At 44.7% G+C, this 19,310-nt stretch overlaps 1 protein-coding gene across 8 annotated transcripts in view; it reads right to left on the minus strand.

Annotated features, from left to right (window-relative positions):
• LIMS1 (LIM zinc finger domain containing 1) overlaps positions 1-19,310 on the minus strand; it is a 163,962-nt gene that overhangs the window by 48,832 nt on the left and 95,820 nt on the right. For 2 of the 8 annotated variants that reach the window (XM_070405859.1, XM_070405858.1), the window contains exon 1: positions 4,599-4,801. The exons of 5 other annotated variants lie outside the window; for them this stretch is intronic. In XM_070405859.1, the coding sequence (XP_070261960.1) occupies positions 4,599-4,786 (188 nt within the window). In that variant the 5' untranslated portion in view covers positions 4,787-4,801. Of the gene's footprint in view, positions 1-4,598; positions 4,802-5,937; positions 5,990-19,310 lie in introns of those variants that run through there. One more of the 8 variants, XM_070405863.1, reaches the window with a different exon arrangement.

Consider the following 19,310-nt stretch of genomic DNA (forward strand, 5'->3'; position numbering starts at 1 on the left):
AAGCATTATTATCTATAGTAATAAAAGCATAATATGCTAATTAGACTGGACAGCCTTCCGGACGACCTTTCCTGACGAAGCCAGGGCTGCGAGGGAAGCCCGGGTCCCAGGTGCCAGAGGGAAGCCGGTGCTGGCAGCTGGGGGAAGGAAGGCCTATTCTTGCACAAATTTTGTGCAAATTTTGGGCCTCTAGTTAATTATAAACCCTTTCAAAAGATTCACCAAATTCTCAATGATTTTAATGGAATTTCAAAAAAGCTAGAAAATAAGACCATCCTGGAATGTCTTGATTCAGTTGTTCTCAAAATTTAGGGCCCACTGTGACCCTTTTAGATATTCAAAAGGTCCTTCTTTTCCAATCACATCTCTATGGAACGCCGCCTTTCCTTTGCAGATTTTATAGAAAACAATATGCTACAACAGGATGAATGCAGAAACAGTTATGAGAAACTGTCTTTTATTAAGACAGAGGTTAATGATATTTGCAAAAATGTAACACAGTGCTGTACTGCCCACCAAGTGTTTCTTGTTTTAAAAACACTTATTTTTGTCACTAAAAATTAATATTAATGTTTATTAACACTATTGCACAAGATTATTACTATTTAAAAATATTTTTATTGATTTTTTTTTAGAGAGAGAGGAAGGCAGGAAGAGAGAGAAACTTCAATGTGAGAGTGGGACATCGATTGGCTGTCTCCTGCATGTCCCCTACCAGAGATCCAGCCCACAACCTGGGCATGTGCCCTGACAGGGAATCAAACCAGCAACCTTTCGGTGCACAGGATGATGTCCAACAAACTGCACCACACTGGCCAGGGCTGAGATTGATGTTTTAAGTGAACTAATAAATACTTAAGATACTTATTTTCTGATACAGTAAATATTGATAAAACAAAATCTCAAGGGTCAAGGTCAAAATATTTGTCATTGATGTATATACTATAGAATAGCAATTTTCAACCGGTGTGCCACAAGAATTTGAAACATGCAGTACCTAACTACTTAGTCAGGGGCACCAATCTCTTTTCCCTTATATTATCAAATAAACCCTAGCTGGTTTGGCTCAGTGGGTAGAACGTTGGCCTGTGGACCGAAGGGTCCCGGGTTCAATTCCAGTTGCAGGCATCTCCCTGGCCCGGGCCCTGGTGGAGGCACATGCAGGAGGCAACCAATCTATGTGTTTCTTTCACATTGATATTTCTCTCTGTCTTTCCCTCTCTCTAAAAATCAATGGAAATATATCCTCTGGTGAGGATTAAATCTATATACATAAAACAGCAGCGAATAGACCAAACAGTAGAACTGAACAACCGAACAACCAGTCACTATGATGTGTGCTGACCACCATGGGGCACGTGTGGAATATGGCGGACGTTGGCATCAGGCAGCAGAGTGGTGGAACATGGTGGGCATTGGCCGCGGCGGAATGGTGGAGCAGGTGAGCGGGGGCGCCAGACCAAGGCAGGATGCTGATTGCTGTCATCGGGGAGGATGCTGATTGCTGTCATCGGGGCGAGCCTCTGGTGGTTACTGAAAATTCTTTGCTCCCGTGCACTGTGGTCCTGCCGAGGGCTTGCACCTGCTGCTGGCTCCAGCCCCGCTTACAGCTCCTGGCCCCAGCCCCAATCGCCCCTCAGAGCTTCTCCACCTCCCCCTGCTCCTGAGGGGCGATTGGGGCCGGCAGCAGTCTCTTGCACCAACTGCTCCGCCTGCCCCTGCAGCCGGCTCCAGAGCCGCTGCTCACATCTGCTGCTGGCACCCGGCACCAGTCCCAATCACACCTGAGGGCTTCTCCACCTCCCCCTGCTCCTGAGGGGTGATAGGAGCAGCAGCTGCTGCTCACACCTGCTGATGGTGCCGGCCCTGCTTGCACCCGATGCTGGCGCCAGCCCCAATTGCTCCATGCCGTCAGCAGGTGTGAGCAGGGCCAGTGCCATCAGCGTGTGGGAATAGCAGTGGTGGGAGCAGGGCTGCCGGCAGACAGGGGACTGGGGGTGCGGAGGATGGGCCGAGACCAGCCCCTGTGCCCACTGCAGCCTCGCGGCCCACAGCTCCTTTCAAGGTGCATGAATTTGTGCACTGGGACCTAGTAAATAAATAAAAGATTATCAAATAAAAATAAGACTACAGCCAACACAACAATAGCTGTCCGGTGTGAAGGAATCAAAATTATACCTATGTTTTTGTCAGACTGGCAAAAAAAATGTATATTTTTTGCCAATCTGACAAAATTTGGTTGGCACAGAATTTTAGTAATTAGTTTATATGTGTCATGAGATGAAAAAGGTTGAAAATTGCTGTTTACATTCAAGTTAAAATACTCAAATAGTTAGAATTAGAAAATAGGTAGAAACATTATAAAAAGAAGCATACAGTGGTTTGTTTGTTTTTACCACAGGAAAAATAAACTAGTTTTAGAAATAATGTAATATATATATATATATATGTATATATATATATATATATTTAAGTATTCCTTTTCATTAAAATAAGGAAAAGAAATAGTACATTAGATGAAATTTTCAGGAAAAAAATTCCAATAATCTCACTAACCTACTAAACTCTTTACATTTCCCTTTTCTTTCTGACTTTGATCCTCTGGCACTATGTTTTTGTTTGATTGCTTATTTAATGGACTATTTTTTAGAGCAGTTTTAGGTTCACAGAAAAACTGAGTGGAAGGAACAGCGATTCCCCATATGGCCCCTGACCCACACATGCACAGCTCCCCCATCACCAACATCCCACATCCAAGTGGCACATTTGTTATAATGGATGAATCTACATTGACATATGTACTTTTTAAAGAGTTGACTTTTAGATTTAATACACATAATAAAAGTTACTTTTTTAAAGTCATGAATGATATACTGTCATTTGGTTAGCTATAATAAATTAATTTCTCAGAAAATTTTAAATAAAATTTTTCAACACAAGTGTTGATGGCAATAAATATATACACTGGGCAGATTCTCTCTCTCTCTCCATATATATATATAAATATTTTTTCTATTAATTTTTAGAGAGCCTGGAAGGGAAGGAGGGCGGGGCAGGGGTGTGGGGGGAGGAGAGGAGAGGGGAGAGAGAGAGAGAGAGAGAGAGAGAGAGAGAAAGAGAGAAACATTGATGTGAGAAAGACACATAGATTGCTTGCCTCACTCATAGGGCCGGGATTGAACTCATGACTGTTTGGCGCACAACTGAGGCTATATTACCACTTAGCACACCGGCCAGGGCTACAGATATATGTTTATTACATATATATGTATGTATATGTCTTTAGTATGGAATCTTCATAACTAACTGGCTAGTCACAGCTGTTTCAGCTGATCTATTTCCAAAAATCAGGCACACACAGAAAGCTTAACATCATAAAGTTTTCCATTATTTAAGTGCCTCACTTATCAAAGTATATGTGAAACAAATTTTCTGGTGTTAAAATACAAAAAAATGTATAAATCCAAAAGGCATCTTGAGAGTTCACCAAGCATTTTAGTTACAGTATAATTATAATTGCCCAATTATGCTTAAAAAGAACTCTTTATGAGTTGTGAAAATGACATCTGTTGCAATGCCACACAGAATGAATTCATGGAAATAGAAAATCAGGTCAGTCAAATCTTCCATAACTCTCAAATGACCAATTGGGAATTTGCAGTAATTCCAAGATTACAATTTGTATAAGGTCAAACAATCTTACATGAGTTGGTCTAAATACTACTCCATACTATTTAAAAAAATAAACTGTTTGCTAAAACCCATTTAATAATATGAATTAGATAAACTTCTAGGGTTAACTGCATGATATATATATTTGCAAGTTACACAACATCCTTTTTTATTTCTTCAATTCCCCTAGAGCAGCGGTTCTCAACCTGTGGGTCGCCACCTCTTTGGGGGTCAAACAACCCTTTCACATGGGTCGCCTAAGACCATTGGAAAACACATATATAATTACATACTGTTTTTGTGATTAATCACTATGCTTTAATTATGTTCAATTTTTAACAATGAAAATACATCCTGCATATCAGATATTTACATTATGATTCATAACAGTAGCAAAATTAGTTATGAAGTAGCAACGAAAATAATTTTATGGTTGGGGGTCACCACAACATGAGGAACTATATTAAAGAGTCGCGGCATTAGGAAGGTTGAGAACCACTACCCTAGAGACAGTATTAAGAACCCACTTAGCATACTTTAAATTGACTGTTAAACATAACAAAAGTCTGTATTTTTATCAGCAGCCTGTAATTCATTTTTCAATTTCCTAACCTGTCCCTTATCTGTGGGGAGTTTTAGAGTATAAAAATTTTCTATTATAATTCTATCAATGAAAACCCTAGACCTCCCTCTTGGACTACACAGTGAAGTATACTATTATCAGGAGCCTGCTGAAGACAAAGCTATCACCACTATGACTTTAACGGTAGCATTTTCCTTCACATCTGCACTTCAGCCAGCACAAGTGTACATGACCAGGCAACCCAGCTGCCTGCTGGAGCCTGCTGCCTCACCCTGGCAGCCCCTGCTCAGAGCCCACGTAGGAGACATCTGGAAGAAGAAACTCTGGGAAAGGAGACACTCACAATTTCGCATAAAAGTCACAGAACTCCTTGTAGACTTTGACGTCACTCTGCCTGCGCTGTAGTTTGGATACAGCCCTCTCGTCTTCATTGCCATTAGCCTGGCGGACACTGCTCAGGGCTGTCTGGGGGATTTCTTCCTTTTTTGGGATTTCAGAGGGGTGGTGCACCCTACTCGGGAACGCCATCATGGGTGCTCTGGAGCTTGGAGCCCAGGGCAGAGAGCAGCGGGACAGGAGACCAGAGAAACAATGTCCAGGCCTCCCCCACTTCCGTGCCAGGGTCACTCCCACTGTCCTCACACACGTCAGCCCCAGGCTTGCTGACCTTCACATTAAGAGCTCCAGCAATAAAGAAAGTCCTGATTTACAGAGGCATTTTGGAAGCTCTAGAAAACATCACAAAAAAATAGCAACGCAGTCTTTGCTGAACAGCTTCCAATGGGCTGTAATCTCTGCTACAGGAAGAGAGGGCTGTCTGGCAGGCCTCCAGGAGAAAGAAATAGCCATGTGCGTTGCTGGCTGCTGCTGGGCTTCAACAACACTAACGCTGTGCTTCTCAGCCTGGGTGAGCATAAGACTCTCCTGGAGAGCATGTCATCCCCCACTCCTAGAAATTCTGTTTCTGATAAGCTCCTGGTGAGGTGGCACTGCTGGCACACTCTGAGGAGCATCCCAAAGCCCAGGCCATACTTGCAGATGTGCCCTATGTTCCTTCCCCAGGAATCTGAATTAGTGCAATAAAGAACTATGTTTAACTTACTCTCCTCACAAGTGGCACATACTAAGAGTTCAATAATGTATTCAGTGAATGGATGTATGCAAGAGTTAATAGGAGAGAGCTGGAATTTAGTTAGAACTCTTTGTATATGATTCCCAGCTAATCCTGTAAGTTGGGCGAGCTAATATTTTTTGGTCTTTATCACGAATAAGGATGCCACTGGCATGTCTTATTACACCATATTACAGGTCTTGTAATGATGTCAGCAGAGAAGATGATGATGATGTAGAACTGTCAGGTTCTTATTTGTTTGTTTGCCTTACAATATTCTTTACAGTCCTTAATTTGTATCAGGTCCAGTGATTGTAAATCATGTTCATTTTCCTGCCAGAAACACCATCAGATCCAAAATATTCTGCCCATACCGAGGTAATGCTACTTAGAGACACCAACAAGCAGGGCAGCACACTGAAGTAGGCACTGGAGAGTGCCTTTCCTTCAGCTCAAACAGTATCAAGGAGGGCTGGGGACAAATTCTTAACCTTCTTTTAGCCTCACTTCACATGCCAAATGCAACTCCCGGGGAGGGGAGGAACTTTGTCTTATTCATGACTGTACTCACATCATAAATAGAGCCGACCCCTTAGCAGGTATGCAATTAATTGTTGATGAATGAACTGGGGTTAATAATCCATCTACTTGATCTAACAAACCTTGGAAAGAAGGAAAGAGCAAATTAGCTACCAGTCTGCTAAGCACTTTTTTTGTTGTTGTTTTTAAAATATATTTTATGGATTTTTTACAGAGAGGAAGGGAGAGGGATAGAGAGCTAGAAACATGGATGAGAGAGAAACATCGATCAGCTGCCTCCTGCACACCCACAACTGGGGATGTGCCTGCAACCAAGGTACATGCCCTTGACTGGAATCAAACCTGGGACCCTTCAGTCTGCAGGCCGACACTCTATCCACTGAGCCAAACCGGTCAGGGCCTGCTAAGCACTTTGAATCAGCAAGAGATCTAAAAATGTAACTAAAATACTACTACTAAAATGAAATGTAATTATCTTATTTATTTCATAACCAGTCTTATTTCTACTAGACAAAACAGTTGAACTATGAAAAGCTAATGGTTCATGAATATAAGACACAATGAATTCTCTATCTGCCAAGGAACTAAAAATATTCTGAAAGATCTGCAATCAAATTTTCAACTTTTTATTTGTAATAATTATTGTCACAGGAAATTATAAGGATAGTACAGAGAGGTGATACAGCATCCAGCTCTCCCAAGTGGTTCCTTCTCATGTAACTACAGTACATCATCAAAACCAGGAATCTGACATTGGTGTAATGTGTGTGCATAGCGTAGACACATGTAAACACCACCCCGATCACAATATAAAACCAGTCCATCACTACAAAGATCTCTGTCAGGTTATCTCTGAGAGTTCTCTCCTCACCCTGCCATCCCTAACTCCTGGCAACCATTACTCTGATTTTCATCTATGTCAGTGGTTCTCAACCTTCCTAATGCCACGACCCTTTAATACAGTTCCTCATGTTGTGGTGACCCCAAATTTCATTGTTACAAATTGAACATAATTAAAGCATAGTGATTAATCACAAAAACAATATGCAATTATACATGTGTTTTCCGATGGTCTTAGGTGACCCCTGTGAAAGTGTCATTCGACCCCCAAAGGGGTCGCGACCCACAGGTTGAGAACCGCTGATCTATGTTATCGTAACTTAAAGAATATTATTGCTATGGACTAAATGTTTGTGCCTCTCCAAAATTCCTATGTTGAAAGCCTGATCCCCAAAGTGATGGTATTTGGAGATGGGGCCTTTGGGAGGTAATTAGGGTTAGATTAAGTCATGAGAGTAGGACATCAATCCCTCACCATGGGATTAATACCCTCATAAGATGAGGAAGAGACACAGATCACTCTCTATGGGCCACATGATACATGACATGATATAGCCAGAGCAGCTGTCTACAAACCAGGAAGTGGACCCTCATCCAAGCTGAATCTGCTGGAGTCTTGATCTTAGAATTCCCAGTTTCTAGAATAGGGCTTAGGGGAACATCTAGCCCGCGGGACATATAAGGCCTGCGAAATCATTTGGTCTGGCCCTGTCAAGGCATGAGGGGTGAGTTAAATGTTTGACCAAATATAGCCAGCTAATTTTTAAGTTGATAATTTTGTATGGCCCATGAATGATGTTATAAGTATCCAAATTAACCTCAGCAAAGAAAAGGTTCCTCATCCTGGCTCTAGAACCTTGAAAAATAAATATTTGTTGTTTAAGCCATGTAGTCTACAGTATTTTTGTAGCCAAAACTGACCAAGACAACTACATCAATGAAATCACACAGTCTGTGACTTCATTGGAAGGCTTGCTTTTTCTTTCTTTCTTCTTTTAATCCTGAGAGAAACACATTGACTGGTTGCCTCCTGCATGCGCCAGGGCCAGGGCCAGGGCCAGGGTCAGGGCCAGGGCCAGGGGGGAGCTGCAACCCAGGTATGTCCCCTTGACGGGAATCAAACCCGGGACTCTCTGGTCCCCAGGCTGATGCTCTATCCACTGAGCAAAACCAGTCAGGACTGGAAAGCTCGCCTTTTCCACTAGCATAATGCCCTTAAGATATATGCATGTTGCCCTAACCGGTTTGGCTCAGTGGATAGAGCATCAGCCTGCGGACTCAAGGGTCCCAGGTTCAATTCCGGTCAAGGGCATGTACCTTGGTTGCGGACACCCCCCCAGTAGGGAGTGTGCAGGAGGCAGCTGATCGATGTTTCTCTCTCATCGATGTTTCTAACTCTCTATCCCTCTCCCTTCCTCTCTGTAAAAAATCAATAAAATATAAAAAATATATATATCCATGTCGCTTTTTTTTAATATATATCAAAAGCTTGCTCTTTTTCTTTTTAAATATGTTTATTGAGCCAAACCAGTGTGGCTCAGTGGTTGAGCGTCTCTATGAACCAGGAGGTAACGGTTCAATTCCTGGTCGGGGCACATGCCCAGGTTGTGGGCTCGATGCCCAGGTTGTGGGCTCGATCCCCAGTGTGGGGTGTGTAGAAGGCAGCCGATCAATGATTCTCTTTCATCACTGATGTTTCTCTCTCTCTCCCTCTCCCTTCCTCTATGAAATAAATAAAAAATATGTAAATAAAAATAAAGTTGTTAAATGTTCTTATTGATTTCAGAGAGAGGAAGGGAGAGGGAGATAGAAACATCAATGATGAGAAGGAATCATTGATCAGCTAGCTGCCTCCTGCATGTCCCCCTTAGAGATTGAGCCTGCAACCCAGGCATGTGCCCTGACTGGGAATCGAAAAGGCAACCTTTAGGTTCCGGGGTCAACATTAACCATTGAGCCACAATGGCCTGGCAGTAGCAGCAAGCTAACTTACCAGTCAGAGCGTCTGCCCCCTGGTGGTCAGTGCATGTCATAGCAACTGGTCAACTAGTTGACTACCCCCTGGTGGTCAGTGCACGTCATAGTAAGCGGTTGAGTGGCCTTAGCATATCATTAGCATATTACGCTTTGGTTGAACAGACGATCAGACGACCGAACACTTAGCATATTAGGCTTTTATTATATAGGATTATGCCTGAACATATGGAGCTCATGGTACAACAGACCTAAAGGGTATCTAACAAGCACCTGCTGAATGAATAAACACGTGAATACAAATCACATCCTCTGTTTCTAAGAGCATACAATGTAGTTGGGAAAACAATATATGGATCTATGTGGTTTCTCCCATTATCCAAGCATATAATGATGCAGATTTCTATTTCAGTATCCAGTGCTAAGTGAGCAAAGCCATCTTTGGGCCCTAGGGTCTGAGTGAGGGTCAGTAATCATGTGGTCATTGAAAGCTTAGGTGGCACTATTTGTCCAAAAGGACTATACACGTGAGTTGGTTGATCATTCACTGCTTTTATCCAGCTACCATAGAGCACAGCTAAATAATTTGAGGCCAAATAAACACCATTGCTCAAGTTTTGTATCAGGCATTTTGTTACCTTTAAACCATTTTTGGCATTTAATATCACTCTAAGAAATGCAAACAACCCTTTAGACTGTGACTGTAATCATAGAAAAATAGTTACCTGAATTCCCTTGACTAAAATGACTATTGCCACCCCAGTGGCATCAAAACAGCACTTGAAGTAGGTGGGAGGCTGTTTTTAAAAAATATCAAAAAGCACATTTTTTGTCTGAACAGCCGGCCTATTAGGTGGTTTTTGCTGAAGAACCTTTTCCTGATGTCTGTGATTCCTTAACGGTTTTTCCAAAGAGGTTCTGGGATCTAATAAACTCTCCTCATCACCATGGCTAATTTGGCTCTTTGGGAGATCCCATGGGATAGCTCTGAACACTAAACAACCCTTAAATCCACCCTGAGTAGAGAAATGCATATTTCATAAGCTCAACAGTTTCTCATCTACTGTTTGCTAAACTGAACTCTATAATTTACTGAAGTGATCATTTTGTCATTATCTACTGTGCAGTGTCGTAGATAATGGGGCTGCTAGAACAAAACACCACAGACTAGGTGGCTTATACACAACAGAAATTTATTCCTCATAGTAAGAGGCTGGACATCCATGGCCAAGGCACCAGCACTGTTGGGTTCTGGTACGGACTCTCCTCCCCTCTTCCTGGTTCGTAGTTGGCACCTCACTGAATCCTCATGTGGTGGAAGGGACTAGGGTCTCTGTAACACCATTTTTAGAAGGGCACTAATGCCATTCACAAGAGATCCACCCTCATAACCCAACCACCTCCTAAAAGCCTGAACTCCTAATACTATCACCTTTGGGAGTTAGGATTTCAACATATAAATTTTGGGGGGAGAGATACCACAAACATACAAACCATAGCAGGTAGGACCTAGGAGCCTTGCTGAGTGCCCCTAACAGCCTGTTAGATGCCAAGCCACACACAGCGTTTCTGATGTTAAGCTGACCACTCTGGGTCCCACAAAGAGTGTTGCAGAGCTTCAGATTCCATCAATCACTAACACCATGCTTCCAGCCCAAACCAATTCCACTGATACAACACATAGCCAGAGGTAAATAACGTTTTTAGACCTATCATACAAAAATAAACTGCAGTTAATCCCGGGAACTTGAATACTTAAAGCCGGGATATAATCATGAGCATTGCCAAATTTAAAAATCAACTTTTTAATAACTTGTATTTTAAATTAAAATTCTCTCAAATAGCAACTACTGAATTATGTACATCACTACCAAATATTTCATCTATGTGATTTTTAAAACCCCAGGTGAACATGTTGAGCAAATGCCATTAAAACACGGGACTCTAGCCCTAACCGGTTTGGCTCAGTGGATAGAGCGTCGGCCTGCGGACTGAAAGGTCCCAGGTTCGATTCTGGTCAAGGGCATGTACCTTGGTTGTGGGCACATCCCCAATAGGGGGTGTGCAGGAGGCAGCTGATCGATGTTTCTCTTTCATCGATGCTTCTAACTCTCTATCCCTTTCCCTTCCTCTCTGTAAAAAATCAATAAAATATATTTTAAAAAACACACACACAAAAACACGGGACTCTAAAATAGGAACAAGGCTGTTACATGTTGTAGCCATTCCAGAGAAATGGCAATAACCTAACTAACAGCATGAAGCATCTCTAATGTCAAAGGCTTCCATGAATGCTGGGGTATTCGAATTGTTGAGAAGGCTTGGTTAAATTACCATATGGTAAAATAAATTACTTTCACTGTGATTCTCAATCCCACTCACATGGAAAATTTAATCTGATTTTTCCTTGTTACTAAAAACAAAACAATTATAACATGCAAGTAAAGATAATGGAGCTGGAAAGTTCTTTCCTGTTTCCCAGCTTCCTGGGCAAATGCAGTTTTCTTTTTACAGACGGTAAGAAAATAGACAAAAGTGGGTGAGAAAAGGATATGGAGTTGCAATGAATATGACATTTTGCTCTGTCTGTTCAAATTGTTTCCTAATTCCTGATTGCACAAGCAAAAAGTAAGTATTCATTACAACAGGGGCGGACAGTGAGAGTGAAATAACGTGCACAGCTCAAATTTAAAATGAAGAAAACTGAATTCCACTGGCATTGCTTTTCAGGATCATGATCAAAGAAAGGAAGAGCCTTTTTGGCCCCATTAGAGTATATCAGAAATAACTGAAGAGACTAAGTGAAAAATTTTAGCACCTAACACAAATGAAGAGGGAGTGAATGATCCCTATACACCAGGGGTCCTCAAACTTTTTAAACAGGGGGCCAGTTCACTGTCCCTCAGACCGTTGGAGGGCCAGACTATAGTTAAAAAAAACAAACTAGGAACAAATTCCTATGCACACTGCACATATCTTATTTTGAAGTAAAAAAACAAAACAGAAACAAATACAATATTTGTATTTGCATGTGGCCCGTGGGCCGTAGTTTGAGGACCCCTGCATACACTATCAACTGCCCTTTTCAGCTCCATCTCATCCCAAATACTCAGACCAATCCAGCAGTGACAAGGAGGCTGGGATCAGAGACGGCGATTTGCCATCTTCATTGTAACACCCTTTCAAAGGAAACTCACCTAAAGTTAGACTATTTTTAGTGTTGGAGACAGAAGAGTTCTAGCACCCAAACTTTGTGATATTTTAAGAAATGTTCATACCCCTCATAAAAAATAAGTGAATATTTCAATTTCAGGTTGAAATATTTCAGTATGTAAACTAGAAGGCACACTTTTAGTCCTAAAACCAACAATTAAAACACAGTGTTTCTATTCTCCATGCAACTGTTTTTATTCAGGTACATTCTGAATCATGTGCAGAGAAAACTTAACAAGAGTTCAAGGCTTGTGACCCCTCCCGTCCACACGAACACAGCAGACCTGACTGCCTGCAACTAGCTGCCTGCCTCAAGAGCAGAAAGACATTCTCATCACAGAAGGGACCCACCATAGGAAGGTACAAAACTAGACTAAGAAAGCAGCAGAATGTGTAGCAGAAAAGCCAAAATCATCAATAGCAGAAAACTAACAAAGAATTTGAACAATGAGGCAGCCCCAGTTTTGCAAGCCCCAGGTGTGTAAAATATGAGCTCACAGGACCATCGTTTTGTTTGATGTTTAATTTCCCCACCTCCTTCAGCCCAAAAGTAACTTACTGCAGAAAATTTATAAAAGTCAGAGAAGACTCACTGATATTTCTGCCAACTATAGATAAGCACTTTAACATTTGATCACTATTTTTAAAAAAATATATGATTTTAAATAAAAACAGGATTGTTGCAAGGTGACTGCTCAGAATTACTATTAATATTATGATGATCAAACATCCCTAGGACTGGGTGATACATCCAAAAAAACATGTGGACAGGTGCTGGTGAGCCGCTTGCTTCTGCAGGAGCTCAGACAAGTTCCATGGAGCTCATGGACTTCAGAGGACTTCCTCCTCCAAGTAAAGGCAACTAATTTAACTATCATCACTACAGTGTGAAATCTATAAGCTCTCTCACAAATTTTCTCTCACTGAATCCCCATCCCATGGTCACTCAAATAAGCAGTATTTGGTCAACTGAAAAAACATTCTTAAAATTATCTTTCATAGGTTGTTCAACTTTTTTCTTCAATTTTTAAACATCTTTACTGGCAAATGTCTCTGTAGCAGCTCCTGTTATTCAAATAATTTCTTTCTGGCATTTGTATTGTGACCTATTAACACATATTCTCAGCCCTAAACGTCTTTTCAAAAAGATATATTGTGTCCTGACCAAATAGGCAAATTTAAGAAAAACTTGTATTTCAAATATACAACAGTATTATTAGCTAAAGAGTGTTGACTTAAGAGAATGCCCACAGGGAAACTCTTCTAGTGTATCCGTGAGCTCCTCAGACACTGTGGTGGCTGCCAGCAAGCACCAAGTTTTCTGGCTCTAATTACATCCTTAATTTAGTTCTGACTCAGCTAGGAACAGCTCACTAAGCACTGACCTTCAGCTAAATTGGTAGGGGAAGTCAGGAGTTTTTATTTCTTGACTAAGTTTAACGTGAGGTCTACTTTCCTCAATGATAAGGTAAACGAAAACGAGAATTTCAGTATGGAAGGACAGAAAAAACATTTTACTCAAGTCAAGTAAAAACAATCCTTTCAAATTTAAACCTACATATATTTCATTCCCACTTGTTTTCTTTTTAACATAGGACATGCTTTCATGTATATGTTACTGTATTAAGCAACATTTGAAAATATTGGACAGGATTAAACAGAACTGAAATTTGTATTTTGCTAACTTTTAAAAAGTTCCTCCTCTTTCATTAACTTCAAGCTTCATTAAGTGTATATAGAAAGTCAAGGAATTGTTTTAGCTACCAGGACTTTGTTTTTCCCATATGCGTGCCCTCAAGATGTGAAAATGAGAGGCCACAGGAGGCCTGCTACCTGTGGCTCTCAGTATAATGGTGTCCAGCACACCCCAGGCCTTCAGTTTCTCCCAGGTGTCTTTTGCATGTTTCTCCTCTTATTCTGGCTCCTGTCCTCAGCCCTTCTCTCTTCCCATTGAGCTTACCATCTTCTGTCACAGGAGGAAATTGGGTTTTTGAAAGCAGTTTATAGGGTTAGGTGGGAAACTCTTCGTTCAATTCCTTTAGCTTTTCTCAAGAAGACATATTCTAAAAAATCTGGCAATCCTATATAATAAAAGCCTAATATGCAAATTGTTCCCTCGACCAAAGTTCCACTGGGAGTTCAATCGCTCGACCAGTCGCTATGACATGCACTGACCACCAGGGGGCAGATGCTCCAACCGATAGGTTAGTTTGCTGTGGGTGTTTGGTGGGCTGGACTGGAAAGAGTGGTGAGGTGACAGCCATCAGGAAGCTCCCAGAGTTTGGCCCGAGCCCCTGTTGCACAGCCCTCCACAGCCTGTGGTGTTCTCAGTGCACAATTTATAATCTTCAGAGCTGCTTCTTTTTATTTGTTAAGTTTCACTAACTACTCCAGGAGAGTGGGTAGCACCATTACGGGCGACAGGACAGGCGCGCCTGCCCAAGGCCAAGGGGCAGCCTTGGGCTTGTGGTGACACAGCAGAGAGGGGGGCAGGGCTGAGTCAGAGAAACTGAGTCCAAAACTTGAAAGGAAGCAGGAGGCAGCGAGGAGTGGAGGGTGACAGCTGCACAGGGGCCTAGAAAAGTTGCTGGGTGGGGGCAGCCGAGGAGCCCGGTGCCTCTCCCAAGGGACAGGCTCCACATCCCTCCCTCCCTCCTCCTCCTCCTCCTCCTCCTCCTGACCCGTCACCCGAGCTCTCCTCCAGGCCATCTGGGCTGGCCTGCGCAGTTCGGCACCACCGCAATGCCTGCCCTGCACCACCACGCCCAGCCTTTGGGGAGCTCAGCCACTGGAGGAGAAAGGGGGAGGCTGCAGACAGGAGGTCACAGGAGGAGTGGGGGGAGCAGGGCCCACCAAGTTAGATGGAGGGGAGGGAGGGAGAGACCCCACAGGACTGGGAACAGAGATGGGCAGGGAAGGAGGGCTGTGCAGAAGCATCGTCTTTGGTTGAAGTAGAAATCCTGACCCCATTTTACAGACCCCATCAAAGTGTGTGTGTATGTAGGGTGGTGGGGTGGGAGCAAAGACAAAAGAGGGTGTAAGAGGACTGGATGGAGAGTGGCGATGTTTGATTTGTGGCCTATTTATATTTATTTATTATTATTTTTTAAATATATATATATTTTTATTTTAGAGAGGAAGAGAGAGAGATAGAAGCATCAACAATGAGAGAATCATTAATCGGCTGTCTCCTGCACAGCCCCTACTAAGGATCGAGCCAGCAACCCAGGCATGTGCCCTTGACCAGAATCGAACCCGGGACCCTTTGGTCCGCAGGCCAATGCTCTATCCACTGAGCCAAACCAGCTAGAGCTATTTTTATTTTTGTTAACACTGTATATTTTTACTGATTTCAGAGAGGAAGGCAGAGGGAGAGAGAGACAGAAACATCAATGATGAGAGAGAATTGATCTGCTGCCTCCTGCACTCCCCCTACTGGGGATAGAGCCCGAAACCCAGGAATGTGCCCTTGACTGGAATTGAACCCAGTTATCTTTCAGTCCACAGGCAGTGGCTTTATCCACTGAGCCAAACCATCTAGGGCGGTCCATGGCCTAGTTAAAACTGCTGCAGTAGGCTGAGCAGGGGTCTTACCACGATGGTGTTACCTGATAATGAGGGTGTCTCTCCTTATGTTGGGGTAATCAGAACTGCAGTGAAGTAAAGACACACCCATGGAGCCTGCAAAGGGTTTCCACTCACACAATGCAATTTACTTCGTTTGGCAACTGAAGAGGGTGAGCAGAGCCTTGGAAGGACATGAGGTCTCCAAGACCAGGGGCTGAAGGGAAAGTGTGTGCCGAGCATCCGCACCTTGAGTTACAATCTATCTACACTAATAAAAGAGAAACATGGTAATTAGCGTACAACCGCTACCCTTCCCAATGGCTAATCAGCATATCCTTATGCAAATTAACTGTCAGCCAAGATGGCAGCCAGCAGCCATGCACTGAAGCGAACAGGGAGGCTTGCTTGCTCCAGTGACTGCGGACTCCAAAGTTCCCTGCCAAACTTGCCAGCCTCTCAGCTGCAATTCTAAGCAACTATGTTGCAAATATAGAAGCTAAACAAAACCCCAGAAACCTGTGTTAGTCAGCCAGGCTTCAGCCAGCCGGACCGCAACATTGTATCAAATACAGAAGGAAAAACAAAGGCCAGAAACCGGCTTTCAGCAGCCAAGGCCTCAGAGCTAAAGCTGGCCCAGAATGAAAAAAAAAGAAAAAAAGAAAAAAAGGAGCGGTTGGGAGCTTCAGGGCAAACCAGCCGGCCCCCACCCATGCACCAGGCCTCTATCCTATATAGTAAAAGGGTAATATGCCTCCCAGCACCGGGATCAGCAGAGCCGCGAGGCCTCCCGGCACCGGGATCAGCGTGACAGGGGGCAGCGCCCAAACCCCCTGATCACCCTGTGGCTCTGTGTGTGACAGGGGGCAGGGCCACAACCTCCCTATCTGCCCTGCTCTGTTCGTGACAGGGGAAGGTGCCCCAACCCCCTGATCGGCCCTGCTCTGTGCCTGATGGGGGGCGCTCCCCAATCCCCTGATCGCCCTGTGGCTCTGTGTGTGACAGGGTGCTGTGCCCCAACCCCCCCTCCCCCCCGGGCCCTGCTGTGTGTGTGACAGGGTAGAGCCATAACCTCTCCATTGGCCCTGCCCTGAGTGTGACAGTGGCGGCACCCAACCCCCTGATCGGCCCTTCTCTGTGGGTGATAGAGGGTGGCGCCCCGGCCCCCCTCCACGGGCCTTGCTCTGTGTGTAACGGGGTAGAGCCATAACCTCCCCATTGGCCCTGCCCTGAGTGTGACAAGGTGCAACTCCCCAACCCCCTGATCCGCCCTGCTCTGTGTGTGACAGGGGGCGGGGTGTCCCAACTCCCTATCGGCCCTACTCTGTGCATGAAAGGGGGGAGCTCCTCAACCCCCTAATGGGCCCTGCTCTGTGCATGACAGGGTATGGAGCCCCAACCCCCTGATCGACCCTGCTCTGTGTGTGACAGGGGGGAACTCCCAACCCCCTGATTGACCCTGCTGTGTGTGACAGGGTACGGAGCCCCAACCCCCCTGATGGGCCCTGCTCTGTGAGTGACAGGGGGCAGTGCCCCAACCCCCTGATCGGCCCTGCTCTGTGCGTGACAGGGGGTGGCGCTGCAACCTCCCCATCGACCCTGCCTTGAGTGTGACAGGGGGCAGTGCCCCAACCCCCCAATCGGCCCTACCCTGAGCGTGACTGAGGGTGGCATCGCAACCTCCCGATCCGCCCTGCTCTGTGCATGACAGGGGGCGGTGCCCCAACTCCCCAATCGGCCCTGCTCTGAGCCCAACCAGGGGCTGCACCTAGGGACTGGGCGTGCCCTCTGCCACCCGGGAGCAGGCCTAAGCCAGCAGGTCGTTATCTCCCGAGGGGTCCCAGACTGTGTGAGGGCACAGGCCGGGCTGGGGACCCCCGCTCCCCCGCCCCCCGAGTGCACAAATTTTTGTGCACCGGGCCTCTAGTATATATATAAAAGCCTGATATGCTAAGTGTCTGACCGAGCCGTCGACCGACTGGTCGCTATGACGTGCACTGACCACCAGGGGACAGATGCTTTGACCAGTAAGTTAGCTTGTTGCTGGGGTCCAGCTGATCGGGACTGGGCGAGATGGGGTTGGACACACCCTGGAGCCCTCCCACAGTCTCTCCCGGCCACCGGCCCTGATCAGGACTGGGCGAGATGGCCCTGACTGGCCCTGATCACTGGCCAGATGGAGGGCCCCCACCCGTGCACAAATTTCATGCACCGGGCCTCTAGTAATATAAAAAAGCATGGTAATTATGACTGCAGATAGACCCACTCATTTTCTTGATGGAGTATTACTGGAACATCTTTGGTGTGCCAGTTACAGAGTTACTGCCTGCTCCGTGCAAGTGGTTGTTCTCCTTTGCTGTGCTGGGGCTTTTCAGTAGAGGGCGCTGAAGAGACCTGTTGGAGGAAATGTTTTTGCATCCTGGTCCCATGTGCTCACTTGGCAAGTTCCTGAGCAGAGGGCTTTCTTCTGCACTAGCTTCCTGCAGCACACACAGCTTTGTCAGTGGTCCAGCTCCTACAGGCATGGCACCAGAAGCAGCCAGGGGCAGGAAACTTCCCTGGTGGTTTTGCAGCAGGTGGCCTCAGACTCTTACGGTGTGTGACAGACCACAGCACACTGACCCTCCCCCACTCTCAGCAGTTCTGTAGTGGAGTGCATCTGGTGAGACACCTCACAGGAACTGCCTTCCTGGTACCCCGGAGGGAGGGTCTCCAACAAGTTCACATTTGTAGCAAGTTTCACTGGCCTGGCACCATAGCAACTTCTCTGCCATTCTGTGAGCCTCCACAGTGTGTGCATGCAGGGGTGTGACATTCTATCTCAGCTCCATGTAGCTGCTATTCCTATAACCTTGAATGTTCTGTCTTACTAGCCAATCCATTATTACCTCAGCCTCCTGTTAGAGTTAACAATTCTTCCTATTTTTATACTAAACCTTACTCATTCAAATTACTATGTAGTTCTCTCCTAATCGAACCCAGACAGATACAAGAGGCTCAAGTCAGGACTCTGTTCTTAGAACCTCATAGGCCCTTTATCCAACACGAAACACGTTTCACTTAGCCACTTAAAACAATTGTGTCTGCTTTTGAAACTAGGAAGGAATGAAGGATTAGGTTATAAAATAAAAGTACAACCTAGATAGTGTGGTTAGTGTTTGAGTGTCAACCTATGAACTAGGAGGTCATGGTTCAATTCCTGGTCAGGGCACATGCCCGGGTTGCAGGCTCAATCCCCAGGAGAGGGCGTTCAGGAGGCAACTGATCAATGATTCTCTCTCATCATTGATGTTTCTATCCCTCTCTCCCTCTCCCTTACTCTCTGAAATCATTAAAAACCTATCTTAAAAAAATAAAATAAAAGTAGAGCATAATAAAATGATCAGTTATATGGGGGACCCAGTCAGTCTACCCATTATTTGTTTCCCTAAGTCAGAGGTCACAAATGAACTCATTGGTCGGGGGCCAGAGGATGTGGCAGTTCCCACCCCAAACTATAGACCAGGCACCCCCCTTCCTGTTAGCACTCTGGTACGGGAGATGTTTGGGGGCCAATCTGGGTTCCTATAATATATTTCACATGAGTATTACCACAGGAAAGAGGCAAATGGACACACAGCTCCATTTCCATCCTCAAGAAACAAGAGAATAAAGGAACCTTTAGTAAGTTCTCCTTCCTCTCCACAATGACAAGGAGGTGAGAATGAGAACTGTAAGCTTCTAGAGCACTCATTATGGACCAACCCACCCGGCAGTGGGGGTTCTGTGTTGCTTTTGCCAGGGCTACATTCATTCTCTTGGTCATGGCCAATC

This window comes from Myotis yumanensis, unplaced genomic scaffold (assembly GCF_028538775.1).
Source record: "Myotis yumanensis isolate MYYU_CA2020_CCGP unplaced genomic scaffold, mMyoYum1.0.hap1 SCAF_2, whole genome shotgun sequence".
NCBI lineage: Eukaryota > Metazoa > Chordata > Mammalia > Chiroptera > Vespertilionidae > Myotis > Myotis yumanensis.